We start from the raw sequence: 25,199 nt of genomic DNA on the forward strand, positions 1-25,199 counted from the left end.
CCGTAGTATAAAGCAGGGGTCAACACATTTTTTCCTTCAATGTGCCAGATAGGAAAGATTTTTAGGCTTTGTGGACAGTGTGGTTTCTGTTGCAAATACTCAGCTCTGCTATTATAGTGTGAAAGCAGCCCTAGATGATACATAAATGAATGGGCATGGTTGTGATTCCATAAAACTTTATTTACAAAATCAGGAGGTGGGCTGGCTTTGACCCATGGGCTGACACCTGATGGAGAGGAATGAATCTAAAAGCTTAAGGAGGTAAGAATGTTTGAATAGATTTTTCTAGTCAAAAAAAAGATTTTTCTTTTTCTTTTTGGAAATGAAGTTTTATTCTTGTTGTCCAGGCTGGAGTGCAATGGTGAGATCTTGGCTCACCACAACCTATACTTTCTGTGTTCAAGCGATTCTCCTGCCTCAGCCTCCCAAGTAGCTGGGATTACGGGCATGTGCCACTACACCTGGCTAATTCTGTCTGTTTAGTAGAGATGGGGTTTCTCCATGTTGCCCAGGCTGGTCTTGAACCCCTGACCTCAGGTGATCTGCTTGCCTCGGCCTCCAAAAGTGCTGGGATTATAGGCGTGAGCCACTGTGCCCAGCCTTGAATAGATTTTTCATATGCAGCTTGCACACCAGTCTACCAACTACATCCCCCAAGAAAGTCTAGAAAATAATCCGTTCACTAATACACTGGAAAATATATTAAGGGCAGCATCTGCCTCTCAAAAAGCTCTGTGACTGTTCTCATACATAAATGACCAAAGTACAAGTTTGTCCAACCTGTGACCTGTGGGTGGCACGCAAGCCAGGATGGCTTTGAGTATGACCCAACACAAATTTGTAAACTTTCTTAAAACATCATGAGATTTTGTTTTGCGATTTTTTTTTTAACTCATCAGCTATCGTTGGTGTTATTTTACATGTGGTCCAAGACAATTCTTCTTCCAACGTGGCCCAGGGAAGCCAAAAGACTGGACACCCCTGCCACAGGAGACGTTGTCATTGTCATAGCCTCCCTGATTTAACCGAGATAATCATGGAGAAGCAGAGGCCAAGTGGTAGCACTTAACCAGCCCACCTCCTGATTTTGTAAAGGTAGATGCTTTCACAGAAAAGGACAGGAGGAATGTAGTGATAATCAGAATGTTTTAGCCTGTGGAGACTTCTGTTGGTGGCTAATGAATCACGTTTATTTAGGAATGAAGTGGATGGGTAGGTTACTAGATGAATGTTTGATTTACTTAATAGAGAAACCTCCATACCTGGTGACTAGAAACCTGAGTCAAATTAAATCACCATAATGGAGAATCACGGATTTTCAGTCAGTTTTCACACCTAAGCCAATTCATATACTTGGAGCTCCTTGATTGAAGAAAAGGCCAGACAATGGGGAAGGACCAAGTAGCACTACCACAAGTCTATAATAATATCTTTCTTTGAGGACTCTGTGGCCACTTATTATAGGATAATGGTGAACTGGGGAAATTGAAATGCTCACATTTTCAGGGATTACTAGACACTAGACATAGGCTCTAAATTGATAATTCTTGGGAACATAAAATGCTGCTGCTGTATACCAGTCAAAGTGGGAGCTTACGGTGATCCTGTGACAGATGGAATCTTAAGCCAAGTTTCAATCACAGTAGGCCAAAATGGTCTGTGGAACCCATCCAATTCCTGAATTAAAATAGACCTATGTGGCAACTGGTAGACTCCTCCACACTGGCTCTATTATCCATGGGGTAAGAGTCATTATAATAAGAACTAAGTGAAAACCCCTAGAAATTATCCTCCCTTCCAAGGCAAAAAACCAGAAACAAAACCTCAAGCCTGAGAATTGCAAAAATCAATAATACCAGCACGGACTTGAAATACGCAGGTGTCCAAACCTACCACATTGCCACGTAAACTTGCCTGTTGGGTCTATGCTGAATTTAGACTAATTTGAGATAATAACTGTGGATAATAAATTTAATCAGATGGTGGCTCCAACTGAAAGCCGCTCTTCCAAATGTAGTATCTGTCCTGGAACAAATCAATACAGCCCCTAGCATTTGTTATGCAGCTACTGCCCTGTTTAATGTTTTTCTCTCCATGTTAATTTGTAAGGATCAGTAGACACTATTTGTCTTCACCTGGCTTATACCTGAGTACACCTTCAAAGCCTTGCCTCGGGACTATTTTCAATTCTCTGTTCTCTGCCATAATACCATCCACAGATATCCTTGACATTCCACAAACCATTTACATGGCCCACAACATTGATGACATTATATAAGTTGAGTGGATCTGGAGAACAGGCAGCAAGAAGAAACTTTAGAAACCTTAGTAAGATACGTAAATCAAGAGAGTGGCAGATAATCCCTGACAAAAATTCAGGGATCTACAACCTCAGTGAAGCTTCTGGGTGTCCAGTGATCTGATGTATGTCAAGATATTCTCTACAAGGTGAAAGACAAGTCACTCTAACTGCCACTGCCTGCTGTGAACAAAATGAGCAAAACATTTGGTAGGTCTTCTGAAAGCAACATATACCACACTGAGTGGCTGTTTCCACCCATTTACCAAGTCGCTTACAAGGCTTCCAGCTTCCAGTGAAGACCGGAGAAAAAGAAGACAAGCTAGTCTTCCTCTTGAGCCTATGATCCAGTAGATCTAATCATACTCGAAGTGTCTATGGTAAATAGAAATGCTCTATAGATCCTCTGGAGGCTACCAAAGGAGAATCATACTGCAGAACTGTACGACTTGAGAGCAAATCTATGTCCTCCTTTTATGGATAATTATTTTCCTTTTGAGATGCAGCTTCTTGCTTGCTGCCAGACCTTATTAGAGAGCAAATGCCTAACTACAGGATAGCAGGTAACTACGTGTCCTGAGCTTCCTATCACGAACTGGAAGTTACATGACCAACCAAGCCAGAGATTGGGTATGCACAGCAGCGATATATCAAGTAGAAAAGATCAAGTTTAAAAGGTCTGGAAATTACAAGTAATTTACATGAACAGGTGCCTCAAAATTCTTCAAAAATTTCTGCTGCAATGCCTCTTCCCACTCTGTCTTTACGGCCTCATCGGTGTTTCTTATGATCAGTTCACTGAGGAAGAAAAAATTCTGAGTCAGACTTAAGTTTCTTTTGTTTGTTTTTGTTTTTATTTTGTTTGTTTTTTGAGACAAAGTCTCACTCTGTCGCCCAGGTTGGGGTGCAGTGCTGCAATCTCGGCACCCTGCAACCTCCGCCTCCTGGGTTTAAGTGATTCTCCTGCCTCAGCCTCCTGAGTAGCTGAGATTACAGGCACATGCCACCACACCCAGCTAATTTTTTTTTTTTTTTGTATTTTTGAGATGGGGTTGCACTGTGTTAGCCAGGATGGTTTTGATCTCCTGAGTCAGACTTAAATTTCTATTGATATGTTGGTACCTATTTGAAAGCATTACAGCCCCACTCAGAAGTGACCCCCCAAAAATAGCAGTGAAGGTAAAATCTCCCAATGGGCAGCACTTCAAGAAGTCTCCTTGGTTTTCCACTTTGAAGTGAGAGATGACCGCATGTGCAGATTTACACTGGTTCATTAGTAATTGCTAACAATTTGGATGAATGATAGGGACTTGGAAGAAACAGGAATAAAATATTAGAGGCAAGGAAATACAGAAAATAGATGTGTGGATGAAATTCTTGGGACAGGCCATGAAGATCTGTGTTCTAGAAAATACTCATCAAAGTATCCAATACAGAGGAGGCTCTCAATAATCAGATGGAAAAAAAATGATACTCTCTGAGGATATCAGTCAGCCTCTTTTCCTAGCTACCTAGCACTTGCCCAGTGGGCTCACAGTGGTGGCAAGGGCAGAGTCTATGACTGGGCTAAAAAATGTGGACTTCTTGGCAAGGTTGATCTTGCTATCACTACTGCTGAGTGTCTAATCTACTAACAGAAAAGATCAATGGAACCTCTGATAGGGCACCATTCCCCCAGGAAGACAAGCCAGCTACTTAATGGCATGCTAGTTACACTGGACCTCTTCTGCTATGGAGGCGGCAAAGATTTACACTCAGTAGAATAGACATGAATTCTGGATTTGCTTTCCCTGATCATAATGTTTCTACTAGCATCACCATCCGTGGACACACAGGATGCCTTAACTACCATCACAGAATTCACACTTCTGACAAAGGAATTATTTCATAGCAAAGAACGTGTAGCATTAGGCTCATACTCTTGGAATTAACTGGTTCTATCACATACCCTCATTTCCTAACTGAAGACTTATATGTGGCACCATTTGAGGAACAACACCTCAAAAGACTGGGTATCTGTTTTATAGGATGCAGTATAAGCTCTGAATCATAAACCATTATACAGTGCTGTCTACCTCATAGCCAGAAATCAGGGGTCTGGAAATCAAAAGATGAAATTGAGAATGGCTCTTCTATTATATCTAATAATCAATTAGCACAATTTTGTTTTGCATCCTGGTAACTCTGAACCCTGTTGATTCAGAGCCTTAGCTTCCAAGAACAGGGGGAATGCTTCTACTAGGGGATATAACAATAGTTCCACTACACTGGAAGATGAGACTGCTACCTAGCCATGGTGGGGCTCCTTATGTCACCAAGCCAACAGAAAAAGAATTAAGGTATTACTCTTCTGGCTGGTGTGATTGATCCTAATTACATAGGGGAATTGAGTTGCTGCTACATAATGAAAGCAAAGAGGCTGTCTGAAACATAGGAATTTGCTGGGACACCTCTTAGGCCCTCCATGACCAATGGTAAAGCTTAATGGAAAATGACAGCAACCAGGGAAAAAAGGGGATTTCTTCAGATGCTTCTGAAGGTTTGAGTCACCCCACCACAAACATCACCACAATCACCTGGGGTTGTGGCTAAGGGCAAGAAAAATATGAAATGGTTAGTGGAAGAAAGAAGTTATAGATATCAACTACAGCCTTATGACCAGTAATAGAAATGAAGACTATACTAACTTTGCATAAATGTTTGTTACATGTATATCTTTATTTGTGCATATTAACTATTTTACTTTTCTCTCCTTTACAATATTTTATACGAGTTTGTTGGAGGTTAACTTAACAATTTTGTGTTAACGTAAATATTCAGTAAGACTGATTAAACTTGAGAATAACTAATATAGTCAGTAATGCATATGATGACTGTTGGAACTGTATATCTTCTCTCTCTAGAGGTGACTACTTCGCTTGTACCAAGGGTAGCTGCATCTCTTTGGGTAGAAACATAAGGTTAGTTCTGTGGTTGTACTGAAGTTCAAATGTTTGTAGAAAGGTTCATGTGGATGCTGATTAGCCAGAGGGAAAGATTGTGTTTGTTATTAATTTTTGCCTCTCAGTTCCATATCTACCATTCCTTGGGCCTCACACTTTTTTTGCTAGCTGACTGACACTAAACTTTGCCAGTAGAGGGAGCTGCAGAAACACTATAAGGCCAAAAGTGACTCCCTTCTTCCAGTGTGCTGTTTTATACAGCCAGGGCACTGGCATAAAGGGGGCCTAACACCACAGTGGCAGCCCCAACTGCCTCTTCCAGGAAGTTTCTCCACCATCACCCTAACGATTTAGCTGCAATTTGCAGACTTCAGTAAGATTCTCTGGCAGTAGTCCTCTCAGTTCAATGACTTTTGCCCTAGGTTAAGCTCTTCACCAAGTGGTGGTTCTGACCATTCAGCTCTGGCCTGCTGCCTCTGGCAAGCTTCGCCTTCATCAAGTGACTACTCTCATTGTTCCACTGAGGGCTTCACCCTCTGGCTAGCTTTTTTGCCACAAGCTCACTGAATGTTCTGGTGGCGGCCACACCATTTCCAAACAGGTATGAATCTCTTTTAACTTGTTTGTTCACTCTCCTTTAGTACTAGGGTTGGTAGCTGCTTTCTATGGTGGCTACCCCTAAGGCTTTTTCAGTAGGTAATCACCTTTTACTAGTTAGCAATTCTTTTTATTAAATTCCCACTTTCAAATAACCCTAGAAGTCTCTGTCTTCTGACTGGACAGTGACAGACTGAATCTAAAGTGTGAGTGTACATATGAAAAGAAAAGTCTTGGGAGAAGCCCTGGAGCATTCCTAAATGCAGCATGCAGGAAGGAGAGACAGACCTAGCAAAGGAAACAGAAAAAAGGAGTCAGTGAAGTAGAGAGCAAAAACTGACATGCACGAGGTCCAGAGATAAGTGAATAAAGTAGTTCAGTTAAAAAAAATGATAAATTGTGTCAAAAATTTCTGTGAGGTGAATATACTGAGAACCAAGAACTGATCAACAAATTGGCAGCAGGTTAAATGGACAAATAGGGACAAAAGCCTAATTGGGGTGTACTGTCATGTGAACGCACAGAGAAGGGAGCCTCAACATTGAGGAGTTCTGCTACAAAAGAGGGGTAAAGAAACAGACAGGGTAGTGAGGTCAATTATCACGGTTCCCTGTTTTACTCACTGCTTATTCTGCTGGTTGGGTGCAGGCATAAAGCAGGTAGAAAGTTGAGTTTAAGCAAAGATTAACATAGTATCCTTTTAAATTCATAGCTGATATCATTGGAAAATAAGAAAAATGTTTTAGGTATCAAAAATAAAAGGGGAGCAGAAAACCAAAGTAAAAAAGCCACATTTGGAAGGGGGGGACAAGAAGGTCAACTACAGACAGCTGTGGTCAGAGGCTCCCACGGAGAAGAACAAAACGGGCAAATGAATCCTGCACCAGCAGCTTAGGTATGCAGGTTATCTCATTAGGACTGACGAGGTGGTTGGCATGACCCACAGAGAGTGAGGAAAAGCAGGGTGGAGCAATGGCTCACTTGGGAGCTGCACCGGACAAGGCGAGCTCCCACTCCCAACCAAGAGAGGCAGTGAGTGACTGTGCTACCCTGCCCAGGAAACCACACCTTTTCCGTGGATCTGTGCAACCTGTGGATCAGGAGATCACGACCTCATGAGCCCATGCCACCAGGGCCTTGGGTCCCAAGCACAGAGCTATGCAGATTGTCAGTGGCCACTTGGCTGGGGACTGCCAAAAACTACCAAGTTCCTTGGGGAAGGTATGGCCGTCAACACTTTGGCTGCCTGCTGCCTAAGATGAATGAGCTCCCTCGGGGAGGGGCAGCAGCCATCATTGCAGCTCCAGTTTGCCATTTCTTCCCTGCTGGTGCCTGGGAAAATGAACAGTTTAGACCCAGGAGGAATTCACCACAGTGAAGCACAGAGGCTGTGGCAGACCATGGCTGGACTGCCTCTTTAGGTCTGACCCTGAACCATCCCTCCTCACTGGGCAGGGCCTTCCTCCAGGAATTTCAGCAACTCCAGCCAGAGGTTTGTAGACAGAACTGATCTCCCTGGGACTGAGCTCCTGGGGGGAGGGGCATCTGTGGTCTCCATGGATCAGCAGACTTAGTCTTTCCCTCTGCTGGCTCTGAGGAATCTGGGCAGTCAGGACGAGAGGGATTCCCCCCAGTGCAATGCACCCCCTCTGCCAAGGGTTAGTCAGAGTGTTTCATTAAGTGGGTCCTGGATCGTGTACCTCCTGACTGTGTGAGACCACCCCAACAGGGGTCACCACACACCTTATACAGGAGCATTCCTGCTGGTATCAGTTCAGTGACCAACAGGGACAGAGATCCCAGGGGAAGGAGCAGGCAGCCACCTTTATTGTTCTGCAGCCTCCACTGGTGACACCTTGACGTATGGGAGGGACCCAGCCAAAGACGGTCTGGAGTGGACCCCCAGCAAACCTAAGCAACCCTATGGAAGAGGGGCCCGATTGTTAAAAGAAAAACAAACCAACAAACAAAGCAACAACAATAAGAGCATCAACAAAAAAGTTCCCACAAAAACCCCATCCAAAGTTCAGCAGACTCAAAGATTGAAGCTAGATAAACTCACAAAGATGAGATGGAGTCAATGAAAAATTGCTGGAAACACAAAAAGCCAGAGTGTCTCTTCTCTTTCAAATTATTACAACACCTCTTCCGCAAGGGCACAGAGCTGGGTGAAGGCTGAGATGGATGAATTGACAGAAACAGGCTTCAGAAGGTGGATAATAATGAAACTTGCTGAGCTAAAGGAACATGTCCTAACCCAATGCAAAGAAGCTAAGAACCATGATGAAACATTATAGGAACTGTTAACCAGAATAACCAGTTTAGAGGGGAACATAAATGACCTGATGATGCTGAAAAACACAACACAAGAATGTTACAATGCAACCACAAGTATCAAAAACTGAATAGACCAAGAAGAGGAAAGAATTTTAGAGCCTGAAGACTATTTGGCTGAAATAAGATAGGCAGGCAAGATTAGAAGAAAAAAAGGAATGAACAAAACCTCTGAGAATTATGGGATTATGGAGAAAGACTAAACCTACGACCAAATGTGGTACCTAAATACAGCAAAGTTATAAAACATACTTTAGGATATCATTCAGGAGAACTTCCCCAATCTAACAAGACAGGCCAATATTCAAATCCAGGAAATCCAGAGAACCCCAGTAAGATACTCCATGAGAAGATCAACCCCTAACATATAATCATCAGATTCTCCAAGGTCAAAATGAAGGAAAAAATGTTAAGGGCAAACAGAGATAAAAGTCAGGTCACCTACAAAGGGGAGCCCATCAGACTAACAGCAGACCTCTCAGCAGAAACCCAGCAAGCCAGAAGAGATTGGGAGCCAATATTCAATATTCTTAAATAATTTCCAACCCAGAATTTCATATCCAGCCAAACTAGGCCTCATAAGTGAAGGAGAAATAAAATTCTTTTCAGACAAGCAAATGCTGAGGGATTTGGTCACCACCAGGCCTTACAAGAGCTTGTGAAGGAAGCATTAAATATGGAGGAACAAGTGTTACCAGTCACTGCAAAAACACACTGAAGTACAAAGATCAATGACACTATGAAGCAACTACATCAAGTGGGCAAAACAACCAGCCACTTTGATGACGATGGATCAAATTCGCACATAACAATATTAACCTTAAATGTAAATCAGCTAAATGCCCCCAATTAAAAGACAGAGAATGGCATACTGGATAAAGAGTCATGACCCATCGATATGCTGTATTCAAGAGACCCATCTCATGTGCAAAGACACACATAGGCTTAAAATAAAAGGATGGAGGAAAAAGCAGGGGTTGCAATCCTAGTTTCTGACAAAACAGATTTTAAAACAGCAAAGATAAAAAAAGACAAAGATGGGCATTACATAATGAAAAAGGAGTCAGGTGAACAAGAAGAGCTAAACTAAATATACATGCACCCAGTACAGGAGCACCCAGATTCATTAAACAAGTTCTTAGAGACCTATGAAGAGACAACTTAGACTCCCAAATAATAATAATGGGAGACTTTAACACCCTACTGTCAATATTAGATCATCAAGACAGAAAATTAGCAATGATATTCAGGACTTGAACTCAGCTCTGGAGCAAATGGACCTGACAGATGTCTACAGAACTCTCCAACCAAAAACAGCAGAATATGCTTTCTTCTTGGTGCCACATAGCACTTACCCTAGAATCAATCACACAATTCAAAGTAAAACACTCCTTAGCAAATGCAAAAGAGCTAAAATCATAACAGTCTCTCAGACCACAGCATTATCAAATTATAACTCAAGATTAAGAAAATAATTTAAAACCACACAACTACATGGAAATTGAACAGCCTGCTCCTGAATGACTCCTGGGTAAATAATGAAATTAAGGCAGAAATCAAGAAGTTATTTGAAACCAGTAAGAACAAAGAGACAAGATACCAGAATCTCTGGGATGCAACTAAAGCAGTATTAAAAGGGAAGTTTGTAGCCCTAAATGCCCACATCAATAAGCTAGAAAGATCTCACATCACAACTGAAAGAACTAGAGAACCAAGAGCAAACAAACCCTGAAGCTAGCAGAAGACGAGAAATAACCAAGATCAGAGCAGAACTAAAGGAGATGAGACACAAAAAGCCCTTCAAAAAAAAATTAATGAATCTAGGGGCTGGTTTTTCAAAAAAATCAGTAAAATAGACCATTAGCTAGATTAATAAAGAAGAGGGAAGAATCAAATAGACACAATAAAAAAATGATAAAGGAGATATCACCACTGATCCCAGAGAAATACAAAAAACCATCAGAGAATCCTATAAACACCTCTGTGCAAATAAACTAGAAAATTTAAAAGAAATGGAAAAATTCATGGATACACACACTCTCCAAAGACTGAACTAGGAAGAAGTTGAATCCCTAAATAGACCAATAACAGGTTCTGAAATTGAGATAGTAATTAATAGTCTACCAACAAAAAATAGCCCAAGACCAGACAGATTTGCAGCTGAATTCTACCACAGGTACAAAGAGGAGCTGGTATCATTTCTTCTGAAACTATTTCAAACAACTGAAAAGGAGGGACTCCTCCCTAACTCATTTTATGAGGCCAGCAACATCTTGATACCAAAACCTGGCAGAGATGCCACAACAAAAAAAAAATTTCAGGCTAATATTTCTGATCAACATTGATACAAAAGTCCTCAATATAATACTAGCAAACCAAATCCAGCAGCACATGAAAAACCTTATCCACCACGATCAAGTTGGCTTCATCCCCAGGATGCAAGGCTGGTTCAACATACACAAATCAATAAACATAATTCATCACATAAACAGATCTAAAGACAAAAACCATATGATTATCTTAACAGATGCAGAAAAGGCCTTCAATAAAATTCAACATCCCATCATATTAAAAATTCTCAATAAACTAGGTATTGATGGAACATACCTCAAAATAGTAAGAGCCATTTATGATAAACCCACAGTGGGTATCATACTGAATAGGCAAAAGCTAGAAGCATTCTCCTTGAAAACCAGCACAAGGCAAGGATGCCTTCTCTCGCTACTCCTGTTCAACATAATATTGCAACTTCTGGCCAGGGCAAGCAGTAAAGAGAAAGAAATAAAGTGTATTCCAATAGGAAGAGAGGAAATCACACTGTCTCTGTTTGCAGATGACATGATCACATATCTAGAAAACCCCATTGTCTCAGCCCAAAAGCTTCCTAAGCTGATAGGCAACTTCAGCAAAGTCACAGAATACAAAATCAATGTGCAAAAATTACAAGCTTTCCTATATACCAACAACAGACAAGTGGAGAGGCAAATCATGAATGAAATCCCATTCACAATTGCTACAAAGAGAATAAAATACTTAGGAATACAGCTAACAAGGGAAGTGAAGGACCTCTTCAAGAACTACAAACCACTGCTCAAGGAAATAAATAAAAGAGGACACAAACAAATGAAATAATTCCATGCTCATATATAGGAAGAATCAACATTGTGAAAATGGCCGCACTGTCTGTATTAGTCTGTTCTCACATCGCTATAAAATACCTGGCTGGGCATAGTGGCTCACACCTGTAATCCCAACACTTTGGAAGGCTGAGGTGAGTGGATCACTTAAGGTCAGGAGTTCAAGAACAGCCTGGCCAACACAGCGAAACCCTGTCTCTACTAAAAATACAAAAATTAGCCAGGCGTGGTAGTACATGTCTGTAATCTCAGCTACTCAGGAGGATGAGGCAGGAGAATTGCTTGAATCCAGGAGGCAGAAGTTGCAGTGAGCTCAGATTGTGCTACTGCACTCCAACCTGGGCTAAAAGGGGGAGACTTCATCTAAAAAACAACAACCAAAAAAAACTGAGACTAGGTAATTTATAAAGGAAAGAGATTTAATTGACTCACTCTTCTGCATTTCTGAGGAGTCCCCAGGAAACTTACTTTCCCTATTGTTTTGGAAATTAACATTTAGGTCCTCATTATTTATCCAAACTTCTACAGCAGCTCGAATTTCTCCTGAGAAATGGGATTTTCTTTTCTATTACATAGTAAGGCTGTAAATTTCCCAACCTTTTATGCTCTGTTTCCCTTTTAAAACTGAATGCTTAAATAGTACCAAAGCTACCTCTTGAATACTCTGCTACTTAGAAATTTCTTGTGCAAGATACCCTAAATCATCTCAGGCAAGTTCAAAGTTCCACAAATAGCTATGGTAGGGGCAAAATGTAGCCAGTCTCTTTGGTAAAACATAACAAGAGTCACCTTTGCTCCAGTTCCCAACAAGTTCCTCATCTCCATCTCAGACCACCTCAGCCTGGATTTCATTGTCTGTATCATCAGCATTTTGGTCAAAGCCATTCTACAAGTCTCTAGGAAGTTCCAAACTTTCCCACATTTTCCTGTCTTCTTCTGTGCCCTCCAAACTGTTCCAACCTCTGTCTGTTACCCAGTTCCAAAGTTGCTTCCACATTTTTAGGTATCTCTTCAGCAGCACCCCACTCCACTGGTACCAACTTACTGTATTAGTCCGTTCTCACATTGCTATGAAGAAATTCCTGAGACTGGGTAATTTATAAAGGAAAGAGATTTAATTGACTCACAGTTCCACATTGCTGAGGAGGTCCCAGGAAACTTACAATCATGGCAAAAGGCAAAAGAGAAGCAGGCACTTTTTTTCACAGGGTGACAGGACAGAGTGAGTGAAAGCAGGTGAAATGCCAGACATTTAATAAAACCATCAGATGCTGTGAAACTTGCTATCACAAGAACAGCACAGGAAAGACCTGCCCCCATGATTCAATTACCTCCCACCAAGCCCCTCCCACAACATGTGGGAATTCAAGTGAAGTTTGGGTGGGGACACACCCAAACCATATCACTACCCAAGGTAATTTATAGATTCAATGCTATTCCCATTAAACTACCATTGACATTCTTCACAGAATTAGAAAAAAACTACTTTACAATTCATAGGGAACCAAAAAAGAGCCCGTACAGCCAAGACAATGCTAAGCCGTAAGAACAAAGCTGGAGGCATCATGTTACCCAAATTCAAACTATATTACAAGGCTACAGTAACCAAAAAACAAACACATAGACCAAGGGAATAGAATAGAGATCACAGAAATAAGACCACACATCTACAGCCATTTGATTTTCAACAAAGCTGACAAAAACAAATAATGGGAGAAGGATTCCCTATTTATTTATTTGTTTGTTTTTATTTTTTCTGAGACAGTGTCTTGCTCTGTTACCCAGGTTGGAATGCAGTGGCACAATCTTGGCTCACTGCTACCTTCACCTCCAGGATTCAAGTGATTCTCCTGTCTCAGCCTCCCAAGTAGCTGGGACTACGGGCACACCCAGCTGATTTTTGTATTTTTAGTAGATACAGGGTCTTACCATATTGGCCAGGCTGGTCTGAGACTCCTGAGCTCATGTGATCTGCCCTCCTTGGCCTCCCAAAGTGCTAGGATTATAGGCATGAGCCACCACACCTGGCCAGATTCCCTATTTAGTAAATGGTGCTGGGAAAACTAGCTAGCTACATGCAAAAAACTGAAACTGGACCACTTCCTTACTCCTTACACTAAAATTAACTCAAGATGGATTAAAGACTTGAATGTAAAATCCAAAACTATAAAAAATCCTAGAAGAAAATCTAGGCAATACCATTCTCAGGACATAGGCAGGTGCAAAGTTTACATGATGAAAATGTCAAACGCAACTGCAACAAAAGCAAAAATTTACAAATGGGATCTAATTAAAGTAAAGAGCTTCTGCACAGCAAAAGAAACTATCATCAGAATGATCAGGCAACCTACAGAATGGGAGAACATTTTTGCAATCTATCCAGCTGACAAAGGTCTAATAGCCAGAATCTACAAGGAACTGAAACTCATTCACAAGAAATAAACAACCCCATTAAAAAGTGGGCAAAGGACATGAGCAGATACTTCTCAAAAGAAGACATTCACGCAGCCAACAAACACATTAAAAAAAACTCAACCTCACTGATCATTAGAGAAATACACACTGAGATACCACCTGACATCAGTCAGAATGGTAATTATTAAAAAGTCAAGAAACAACAGATGCTGCTAAGGCTGTGGAGAAATAGGAACACTTTTACTCTGTTGGTGGGAATGTAAATTAGCTCAACCATTGTGGAACATGGTGTGACGATTCCTCAAAGACCTGGAACCAGAGATACCATTTGAACCAGCAATCCCATTACTGGGTATATACACAAAGGAATATAAATCATTCTGTTATAAAGATACATATACAAATATGTTCACTGCAGCACTATTCACAATAGCAAAAACATAGAATCAACTCAAATGCCCATCAATGATGGACTATTATCAGAAAATGTGGTACATATACACCATGGAATAATATGCAGCCATAAAAAGTAAGAAGATCATGTCCTTTGTGTGAACATGGATGGAGCTGGAAGCTATTATCCTCAGCAAACTAACACAGGAACAGAAAACCAAACACTACATGTTCTCACTTATAAGTGGGAGCTGAACAATGAGAACATATGGATACAGAGAGAGGAACAACACACATTAGGGCCTGTTATGGGGGAGGGAGGGAGCACATCAGGATAAATAGCTAATGCACATGGAGCTTAATATCTAGGTGATGGGTTGATAGGTGCAACAAGCCACCATGGCACATGTTTCCCTATGTAACAAACCTGCACATCCTGCACATGTATCCTGGAACTTAAAATAACATAAAATAGAAAATTTTTTAAAAGTCACATTTGCCTTAACAGCATAGGAGACTAGTCTTGCACCTGGACCTCCTAAACAAAACTGGAATTCTTGAAAAGACATACATTCATTGTACTCATTATAGTACTAGCTTTCAATTTTTTATGTTAATTTTAGGTTCCAAAGTACTCATAGTGATAATCTAATACCATTATTTCGAAATTAAAAAAAAAATCTGATCTCAGAATCACTAGCATCCAGGGTATGCTGGATGCTAGTGATTTTTTCCCTCAAGTTTCACAGAAAATAATGGTCAACTAAGCAAAACTAATACTGAGAATAATTCTCACTCTAGTTTGAAGACTTTTTGAACACTGGAATATGAACACAGTTCATATTGATTTGAATACTCCTAGGAATATTGATTTCCTAGGAGGCTGTAACAAATTGCCACAAACTGTGTGTCCTAAAACAACAGAAATCCATTCTCTCACAGTTTCTGGAGCCTAGAAATCTGAAATCAAGATGTTGGCAGAGCCATGCTCTGCTCCAAAAGTTCTTGGGAATAATCCTTCCTTGCTTCTCTCTAGCAATCCTTGGTGCTCCTTGGTTTATAGGTACATCACTCCAATCCTCTGCTTCCATCATCATGCTGCACTCTCCCAGTGTGTCTGTGTCTCTATGTCTTCACGTGGCTTTCTTATAAGGATATCCATCCCTGGACTTAGAGCCCATTCAAATCTAGTATATCTGTGTCTTAACTTGATTCTATCTCCTAAGATTCTAATTCTAAATATGGACACATTCACAAGTACTGGGGGTTAGAATTTCAACATATCTTTTCAGGGGAACACAATTCAACTCACAACAAATACAATAGTAATGAATTATAATTTCCTTCTAGAAATCATAAATCTAAAGACAATGTACCCTGGAAATGTTTCCTTTAAAACAACTATTATAGCTTGCTATCAATAAAGGGGCTATATAGCCAGGCATGGTGGCTCACGCTTGTAATCTCAGCACATTGGGAGGCCAACGCAGGTGGGTCACTTGAGGTCAGGAGTTCAATACCAGCCTGGCCAACATGGTGAAACCCCATCTCTACTAAAAATATAAAAATAAGCTGGCTGTGCTGGCACATACTTGTAGTCCCTGTTACTCAAGAGGCTGAGGCAAGAGAATTGTTTGAACCCGGGAGGTGGAGGATGCATTGAGCCAATATCATCCAGACTGCTCCAGCCTAGATGATATAGCAAGACTCCGTCTTGAAAATAAAGAGGCTACAGTCCCCACAAAAAAAAATTTCAAAAAGAAATGTCCTCAAAGCCATCAAAAAAGAGACAGTATTATCTGATGAAGAGAGAGTCACAGGAAATTTAGCACTGGATTATATTTATCTTTTTATCATTATTCAGACTAGCATATAGTGTAGCATATAGTATAGTACAGTGTCATAGTAAGGGCCTTTTAGGTCATTGGAAAAATTTGCTCAAAATGAATTACTTTCAACTCAATAATAATATCATTAATAAACTTTGCTCTAAGATTGCTTTAAAAGAATCAATTATTTATTTCAGTGTTTTATGCTGAAACTTTTTCATTTTAATAATTTACTAATAATTAAAATACTACACAGCTATTCTTATATTGTGATGTTTTTGTCTTTTTGTATTTCAATATACTAAATATTAAATATTTAGTTTCTCTAGTTTTTATATTTTTTTGACTCATGAATATCTTAAGAAATAAAATACAGACAATTACATGCAATTTTTTTTGGCAAAAACTTTCCAAACAGCATATTGTCATTTTCTTCTAGTATTACAACAATATCTCAGAAGAAAAATCGAGAAACCTTTTTTTTTAAATGTATCTGACAATAAAGACTTTATGAAATAGGCTTATCTATCCCGGCCTGGGTTCTCCATAGAGGGGGAAAAATCATACTTGAGAATTCACAAACACAGGGTGGCTTTCACAAATCTTAGATTCAAATTTATACTCATTACATGATTTATGTAATCTCAATTAAATAAACTTCCAGTGGTTCTGGATGGTAGCACCTCAGACACCTGAAGAGAGAAACACAAAATCTCTATAGAAGCACACACCCTTGATTCAGACATCATGGGATCCCCAGAGGTAAAGAAAGCCCAATCAAACATGAACTTACAATATGAATTTAAAATGCACAAGAAGATGGACCACTAGGAGGGAGTCAGCAGAAAAACAAACAAGAAAACATTCAAAAGAATGGTAAGAAAACATAGTAAATGAGGTCCTGGGAGATAATTAGATTTTATATTATTTATCTGAAACAGGTAGTTAAGATTAAAGATAGAAAGGAGGAAATCTAAAATATAAACAAGGAATATGATGTTAAAATATCTCAGGCAAACTTGAAAACAAAAAGAAGCTATAAAACTGACAAAATTAACTAAATGGGTAGGTTAAAAAACAGATTGGCAATAAACTGCTATAAAGAGAATTAAAAACTAGAGGCCAGGTACAGTGGCTCACACCTCTAATCCCAGCACTTTGGGAGGCGGAGGTGGGTGGATCACCTGAGGTCAGGAGTTTGAGACCAGCCTGGCCAACCTGGTGAAACCCCATCTCTACTAAAAATATAAAAATTAGCTGGGCATGGTGGCAGGTGCTTGCAATCCCACGTACTTGGGGAGCTGAGGCAGGAGAACAACTGAACCCGGAGATGGAGGTTGCAATGAGCGAAGATGGTGCCATTGCACTCCAGCCTGGGGGACAAGAGCAAGACATAATCTCCAAAAAAAAAAAAACAACCAGACTAATCTGAAAAAAAATTACACAGATGCAGATGCCACACAGAGACAGACACAAAACATGAAATGAGCAAGACATGGAATAACAGTGTAGAATTAAAAAACAGAAAGTCCATTAAAAACTCAGAATTGATTATAATTAAAACTTGAACCTGGAGGATACAAGTTTTTAACAGAAACTTTCTAATATGTATAGCCAGGCGTGGTGGCTCATGCCTGCAATCCCAGCACTCTGGGAGGCTGAGGCAGGTTAGGAGTTTGAGACCAGCCTGGCCAACATGGTGAAACCCCATCTTCACTAAAAATAAAAAAATTAGCTGAGTGTGGTGGCAGGTGCCTGTCATCCCAGCTACTCAGGAGGCTGAGGCAGGAGAATCGTTTGAACCCAGGAGGTGGAGGTGGCAGTGAGCTGAGATTGTGCCATTGCACTCCAGCCTGAGCAACAAGAGCAAAACTCCACGCCAAAAAAAAAAAAAGAAAAAAAGAAAAGAAACTTTCCAATATGTCATTATATAGAAAAGTGCAAAAGGCTGCAAAAATTTAGAAAGTGTTTACTTCATGAACATTAAGAATATAAAACATTAGGCTGGGTACAGTGGTTCACACCTGTCATCCCAGGACCCTGGGAGGCTGAGGCAGGCAGATTACTTGAGCCAGGAGTTTGAGACCAGCCTGGGCAACATGGTGAAATCTCATCTCTACACAAAAATTAGCTAGGTGTGGTGTTGCATGCCTGTAGTCCCAGCTACTCAGGAGGCTGAGGTGAGAGGATCACTTGGGCCTGGCAGGTGGAGGTTGCAGAGATCTTGCCACTGCACTCCAGCCTGGGTGACAGAGTAAAACACTGTATCAAAAAAAAAAAAAAAAAAAAGAGAATATAATCATTAAGCCATGTTGCATCATTATACTTCTGCTTATTCTTTAATTGGGTGCCATAAAATTGGTTGTTTGCTCGAAATTTCCCTATGACAAGCTACTTTAATTATAATGAATTCTTTTTTGTAAAATGATAAAATCTCAGGATCATGATAGATATACATTCATTTGTTGAAGAAAATAGTATTTGCTTATTGAATGATTCGAAGAGATAACTATGTTTTATAATATTGAATCTAGCATGACTTCAGTAATTAACCAGTGTAAAACCACACATATCCCTCTAAAGTTAAAATCCATCTGTTTTCCTCTTCAATCACGTGATGACAAAAATTAAAATAAAGGTGAGTATAGAAGAATATATATATGTTTTTTGACCTGGGGTCTCACTTGTCACCTAGGCTGGGGTGCAGTGATATGTTCATGGCTCACTGCAGCCTTGGCCTCCTGGGCTTGAGCAATCTTCCTGCTTCAGCACTCACAAGTAGCTGAGACTAAAGATGTATGCCACTATGCCCACCTAATTTTTATATTCTTTTGTAGAGACATAATTTTTCCATGCTGCCCAGGCTGGTCTCTAACTCTTGATCTCAAGGAATCTGCCCACCTCAGCCTCCCAAAGTACTGAGATTACTTTGTACTTTGCCTGTACATGAGCCACCATGCCTGGCCCTTAAAGAAGAATATTTAAAAACAAAAATACAGAATCATGAATTTTCTGTGTTCAACCAAGAACTCCAGAAGCAGTTGCATTAGCATTTAAGAATGAGAGTAAAAAAATCAAAATATGTTCAGATTAGTGGTATACTAAGGTCAGGGTGGTTATAACAGTTTATTCTAACTGGCAATATGCTGCCTATAAAAGAATTTTAAAATAATAATGAAACTGAATAAAAATCCATCTGCTTTTTAGGAACGGTGATGTCAGTGGTTTTTTTTTTTTTTTTTTTGGAGACAGAGTCTTGCTCTGTTGCCAGGTGCCAGGCTGGAGTGCAGTGGTGCAATCTCGGCTCACTGCAACCTCCGCCTCCTGGGTTCAAGCAATTCTCCTGCCTCAGCCTCCCCAGTAGCTGGGACTAAAGACGCGTACCACCATGCCCAGCTAATCTTTATCTTTTAGTAGAGATGGGGTTTCACCATGTTGGCCAGGATATTCTCGATCTCTTGACCTCGAGATCCACCCACCTCAGCCTCCCAAAGTGCTGGGATTACAAGTATGAGCCACCGCACCCGGCCTGATATCAGTGTTTTATAAAATACTCTTGCTGCTGGTATGGACCACTTCTACTATTCTGCCCTTGATAAACCACTGGTTCAGACAAAAGAAGGTAAGGAAATTTTCAACACGTCTTTTATTAAAGAAACTCTAAAGTAGGAAGAAGAAAATGATAAAAGCAAACAGTGTGACATGCAAGAAGAAAAGGTGAACAAAAATGTATACGCACAAAAAACCCTGAATAAACAATGACTCAATAAAATAATAATAGTGACAATTGAAGGGGGTTGTGAGGGTAAAAAAAATCAATACTGGACATCAATAACTAAAAAAGGGGGTGACAGTGACTAGAGTTCAAGTGTTCTAGAGATTGCGATAAACTTTAGATTTTAGCTAAGTTTATATGTTAAATACTTAACTGTAACCCTAAAAGAATAGACGACGACTTTTAAGTCAATAGAAGAATTACAATTCATGCTACCTAACTTCAAATTGGCCTTTACTGTGGTTAGATAATCCTTTCTTTCATCCGTTGATTCATTCTCTCTCTCTCTTTCTTTCTTTTTTTGAGAGAGTCTCATTCTGTTGCCCAAGCTGGAGTACAGTGGCATGATCTCTGCTCACTGCCACCTCCGTCTCCCAGGTTCAAGAGACCCTCCCACCTCTGCCTCCCAAGGAGCTGGGACTACAGGCATGCACCATCATGCCTGGTTAATTTTTGTATTTTGTGTAGAGACAGTTTCACCATGCTGCCCAGGCTGGTCTTGAACTCCTAAGCTCAAGTGATGCTCCTGCCTTAGCCTCCCAACATGACAGGATTACAGATATGAGCCACTGTGCCCAGCCTTGCTATCATATATTTTACAGTAACCATTCCCAACTTTTCCAACTAGCACTCCTCCTATAGTATCCTCACCCTATAACATTCCCTGCCACTTTGCTAAGAAATTCAAAGCTGCCCATATATCTTCACTACTCTAGGTTGATAGTAACAGCCTGGCTCTTACAATTGAGCCTTTCCCATCTCGCCTACACTGACAGCTTCATCTGCCTCCTACAAATAGGCTCAGTTCTATTTAAAATATCCTTCCCTCAACTGTCTACCCTCTTTTAGGCTAGGGCTTTCTTTCTTAGTTTCCAGTTAATTTTTATTTGATTTTTTTTTTAGTACCCACTATGCCCTAGAAAAGTTTCCAGTTCTAAATTATGTATAAGCTACAGTCACAAAGGAGAGAAAAGCGTAACTTCTGTTTACTTCCTATATTCTTTAACATGTTATTGGAAATTTGCTCAGTTTAGGCATGATGATAGGAGGTCCCATAAAGCAAAGACTGAGTACAATTAAGCTTCTATATCTGGTACCATGAGTAAGTAGACATTCAATAAATATTTCAATGTATTTAAAGTCTTTTAAAAATGTGCCTAGTATTGCTTTCTTATATTTGCAAAGGTTAGAAAACTGTGATAGCTTAATCTATGTTCAAGTCTGAGAGCCTCTTACCCTTTTTCAGCTTCCGGACAGCCAACATACAATGACTAGGAGAGAGATCCCATATTCTTAAGGTTTTATCATCGCTTACAGTAGCGCAGATGGGCAGATAAGGGTGTGTAGCTAAACCCCACACCTCTCCTTCCATGTGTCCCTATAAAGAAACATAGGATCAATTTAACCTAAAGATATGTATGTATGTATGTATGTATGTATGTATGTGTGTGTGTATGTATGTACAGTGTTATTTAGAATAAAACTAAAGACAACATTCAATAATATATAATAATAGGATACTGAATAGTGAGTAAGTCTAATAAAACTTTTCTATTTATCTTTGGGAAACACAATAAAATACTTGCATAACAACTTTAGCTCCACGATTACAATATAACCAAGTTACCATTAAAGTTTACTTATAATCCTAAAACATTTTCTGGGTGGAGAGAATAAGAATTGGCTGTTCTGGAATGTTAATAATTGCCACACAGGAGGTACTTTCCTGCATGACAGAATGAGGAGCTCCACAGACCTGCTCACTAGTAAAACTAGAAAAAATTAATTTTTTAAAAAAACAACCATTTAAAGTCTCTGAAAATAGTTCCAGGGAGATGCAACAAAGGAAGGAACTTTTACTCGAGAAAATCTGCTAAAATTTGGTAAGAACTATGAGAGTCTACGGTATTTAAACTGAGATCCACTCCCTTCCTCCTTCATCATCTAGATGGAAACTTCAGGTGAGACTGGTGCAACCAAGAATACTAGGCTCTCTCTCCCCTCCAGCTCCAGGTCAGAGCTCTATCTTCCTAGGGTAAGGCAGGATGTCAGCATTTCTCATCTGGCCCTCAGTCTCCTGTTGCTGAAGCTAAATTCTTGGTGAGCTCAGCTGACAGTTGGGAGATCGATTCTGCCCAGCCTCTACTCCAGATGGAGGCTCTACTTTGGATGTGGTGTCTCTGAGAATAATGGGGTCCTGGTGGTAACCCAGGAACACCCGAGACTACTGTCCCCTCTCCCCTTACCAAGATCTCAGGGCCTAAAGCCTGAGATACTGAAAGAGCCTTTGACCTCACTCTCAACTCCAGGGTCCTGGTTCAGAGATTTTGCCTGGAGGGAGAGGCAATCCAGAAAACCAGATAGCTCCTAATCTCTTCTCAAAGGAACTGACTTCATTTACAGCAGAGTGTGAAAAAGCTCATGCATGAGGATGCACTCAAAAAGTAATTCGGAGGAAACTGGAAGGCTCACTGGACATACAGGCTAAATTGTAGGCCAGCTAGTTTGTCCAGGAGAACCAGTAAACTCTGAGATAGCTGGGAGGAGCCTGCTTGGAGTCAGAAACCTCAAACACTAATCTTGGGAAGTGTCCCTTTAAAGGAGCCCTAATTTAATTGGTTTAGTCTGTGGCACAATTTATACCTGACAGAGGAAAATGTTGAAAACAACAGAGCAATAAGCTAGCAATTAAATGAGTTTAACAGTTGGGTGTGGTCAGGGAAAGAGACAAAGAGGAGGGGACCCTTCCTGAATTATTTAATAAAGCCATCATTACCCAGATATCAAAGCCAGACAACGATATCACAAGAAAACTAAAGACCAATATCCCTTATAAATACTGATGCTAAAATCCTGAATGAAATACTGACAAACCAAATCTAATACATATAAAAAATTATATACTACAACCAAGTAGGATTTATCCCAGGAATACAAGATTGGCATAATATCCAAAAGTCAATTAATGTAATACACTATATGCATAGAATTAAAAATGAAAACCACACGATCAGCTTAATAGACATAGAAAAGCATTTGACAAATCCCTCCCCATCTATGATGAAAATGCTCCAAAAATTTGGAATGAAAGGGTAGTAACTCTTCAACTTCAACTTAGTAAAGAGAATCTATAAAAAAAAAACCCAGCAGTTAACATTATGCTCAATGGTAGAAGACTAGATACTTTCACTCTAAGATCAGGAACAAGACAAGGATGTTCTGTTCTCACCACTTACATTCAACACTGTACTGGAGGTTTTACTCAGGGCAATTGGTCAAGAAAAAGAAGTAACAGGCATCCAGAGTGGACAGGAAGAAGTAAAACTATGTATATTTACAGATGACATAATCTTGTATACAGAAAATCTTAAATAATCCACTATAAAACTATCAGAACTAATAAAGTCAGCAAGTTTACAGGTTATAAGGTTAATGTACAAAATCTGCATTTTGATACAACAGAAATAATGCAATCAAAATTAAGAAAACAGTATTTATAATAGCATCAAAAATAATAGTTAAAAATAAATTTAACAAAATAACTACAAGACTTACACACTGAAAACTACAAAACACTCAGAAAAAGTTAAAAGAAGATCTATAAATGGGGAGCTATCCCATGTTCATGGACTTAATGATAGAATGGCACTACTCCCCAAACTGATCCATGGAATACTGCTGCTACAAACATTGTACAGTTTTTGTTGTTGTTAAATATATATAAACACTTCTGTAGGGTATATACATTCCTATACTTATAATTACTATCATTTTATAATATTTTTATTTCACGCATGGAGAGTTTCTCAAAGCTTTCCTAACTATTCTTGAATATTTTCTCTTCTATATGGTTTTTCATCTTTCCAGCATTTGTAAAACTCTAATTCAGATTGTGATTATATGAAATTTATATAACTTATTTATTTTATTCTTTAGTAAAATCTTAGTTTTCTTAACACAGATTGTGCATATTTCTAGCTACATTTATTCCCAGTTATTGTATTTTTTTTGTGTGTGTGAGTGTTTTTTTAAAAGAAATTAGGTCTCCCTCTGTCACTCAGGCTGCCATGCTGTAGTGCAATCATAGCTCATTGCACACTTGGGCTCAAGTGATCCTCTTACCTTAGCCTCCTGAGTAGCTGGAACTGCACATGTGTGTAAGAACACCCAGCTAATTTTATTTTATTTAGAGGTGGGGGGGGTCTCACTATGTTTCCCAGGCTGGTCTTGAACCCTCAGCTTCAAATGATTCTCCCATCTCGGTCTCTTGAGTAGCTGAGATTACAGGCATGAGCCACTGCACCTGGTGCAAGTAGCATGCATGCATTCATGCATTCATTCATGATGGAATCTTGCTCTGTTGCCCAGGCTGGACTGCAGTGGCACAATCTTGGCTCACTGCAACCTCCACTTCCCAGGTTCAAGGAATTCTCCTGCCTCAGCCTCCCGAGTAGCTTGGATTACAGGTGCCTGCCACCATGCTCGGCTAATTTTTCTATTTTTAGTACAGACGAGGTTTCACCATGTTGGCCAGGCTGGTCTTGAACTCCTTACCTCATGATCTGCCCACCTCAGCCTCTCAAAGTGTTGGGATTACAGGTATGAGCCACTGTGACTGGCCATCAAGCAGCATTTTTAATGTCATATTTACTAACTAGTTATTGTTAGTATATAGAAACACTATTGATTTTTACATGGATTTTGCAACTAATCACTTTACAGAACTCTTTATTTAGTTCTAATAATTTTTCAATTTATTCCCTTGATATTCAAGGTATACGGTTATAATGCCCAAAAATACCAACACTGTTGTCCATCCCTTTCCAACACATACGTCTTTTATTGTTTTGTTTTACTGGATTGGCTAAGACCTCACACAAAATGTTGGATGACAATGGTGTGATCTGGTATCCTTGTCTTGTTTCCAATGTCAAGAAGATAATAGGACAATTGAAATCTTGAACTCTATAATAATACTAAAAATAATGGGACATTTAACAAATTTTTAACTGGGAGGCCATTAGGCTGGGACAGCTTCAGCGCTTTAAGTTCCTATGTAAGCAAACCAAAGCCCAATGTAAAGTGAATTGAAACTACAGACTATGCCAAGCAGAATCTGCCAACTAATTTCTAAGTAAGATCTTTCCACTCTAACCAATCAAATATATTTTCTTTGTCTTACTTCCGCACTCAGCCTATAAAATCTCACTGCCCACACTGCTACAGCAGATCTCTCTGAGCCTTTTCCAGTGCTGAATGCTACCTAATTCATGATTTTTTTTTTTTTTAAGACAGAGTCTCGCTATGTTGCTTATGCTGGCTCAAGCGATCTACACCTCTCAGCTTCCCAAACTCCTGGGCTCAAGCAATCAGCCCGCTTCAGGCTCCCAAAGTGCTGGGATTACAGGCATGAGCCACTGTGCCCGCCCCCTCTTTTAATATGCAGATAAACTGTTAGATTTGTCTAAAGTTTTTCTC

General features: G+C 39.9%; 1 protein-coding gene across 9 annotated transcripts in view; it reads right to left on the bottom strand.

Annotated features, from left to right (window-relative positions):
• The window catches only part of EML5 (EMAP like 5), a 187,029-nt gene that overhangs the window by 55,819 nt on the left and 106,011 nt on the right, over window positions 1-25,199 (bottom strand). For all 9 annotated transcript variants that reach the window (XR_005199467.1, XM_017524634.1, XM_017524635.1 and 6 more), the window contains exon 21: window positions 20,958-21,099. Coding sequence is in view for 8 of the 9 variants with exons in the window: in XM_017524634.1 (XP_017380123.1) it covers window positions 20,958-21,099 (142 nt within the window). In the remaining variant the exon portion in view is untranslated. The remainder of the gene's footprint in view (window positions 1-20,957; window positions 21,100-25,199) is intronic.

The sequence above is a fragment of the Cebus imitator genome, unplaced genomic scaffold (genome assembly GCF_001604975.1).
Source record: "Cebus imitator isolate Cc_AM_T3 unplaced genomic scaffold, Cebus_imitator-1.0 Scaffold34, whole genome shotgun sequence".
In the NCBI taxonomy this organism is placed as follows: Eukaryota; Metazoa; Chordata; class Mammalia; order Primates; family Cebidae; genus Cebus; species Cebus imitator.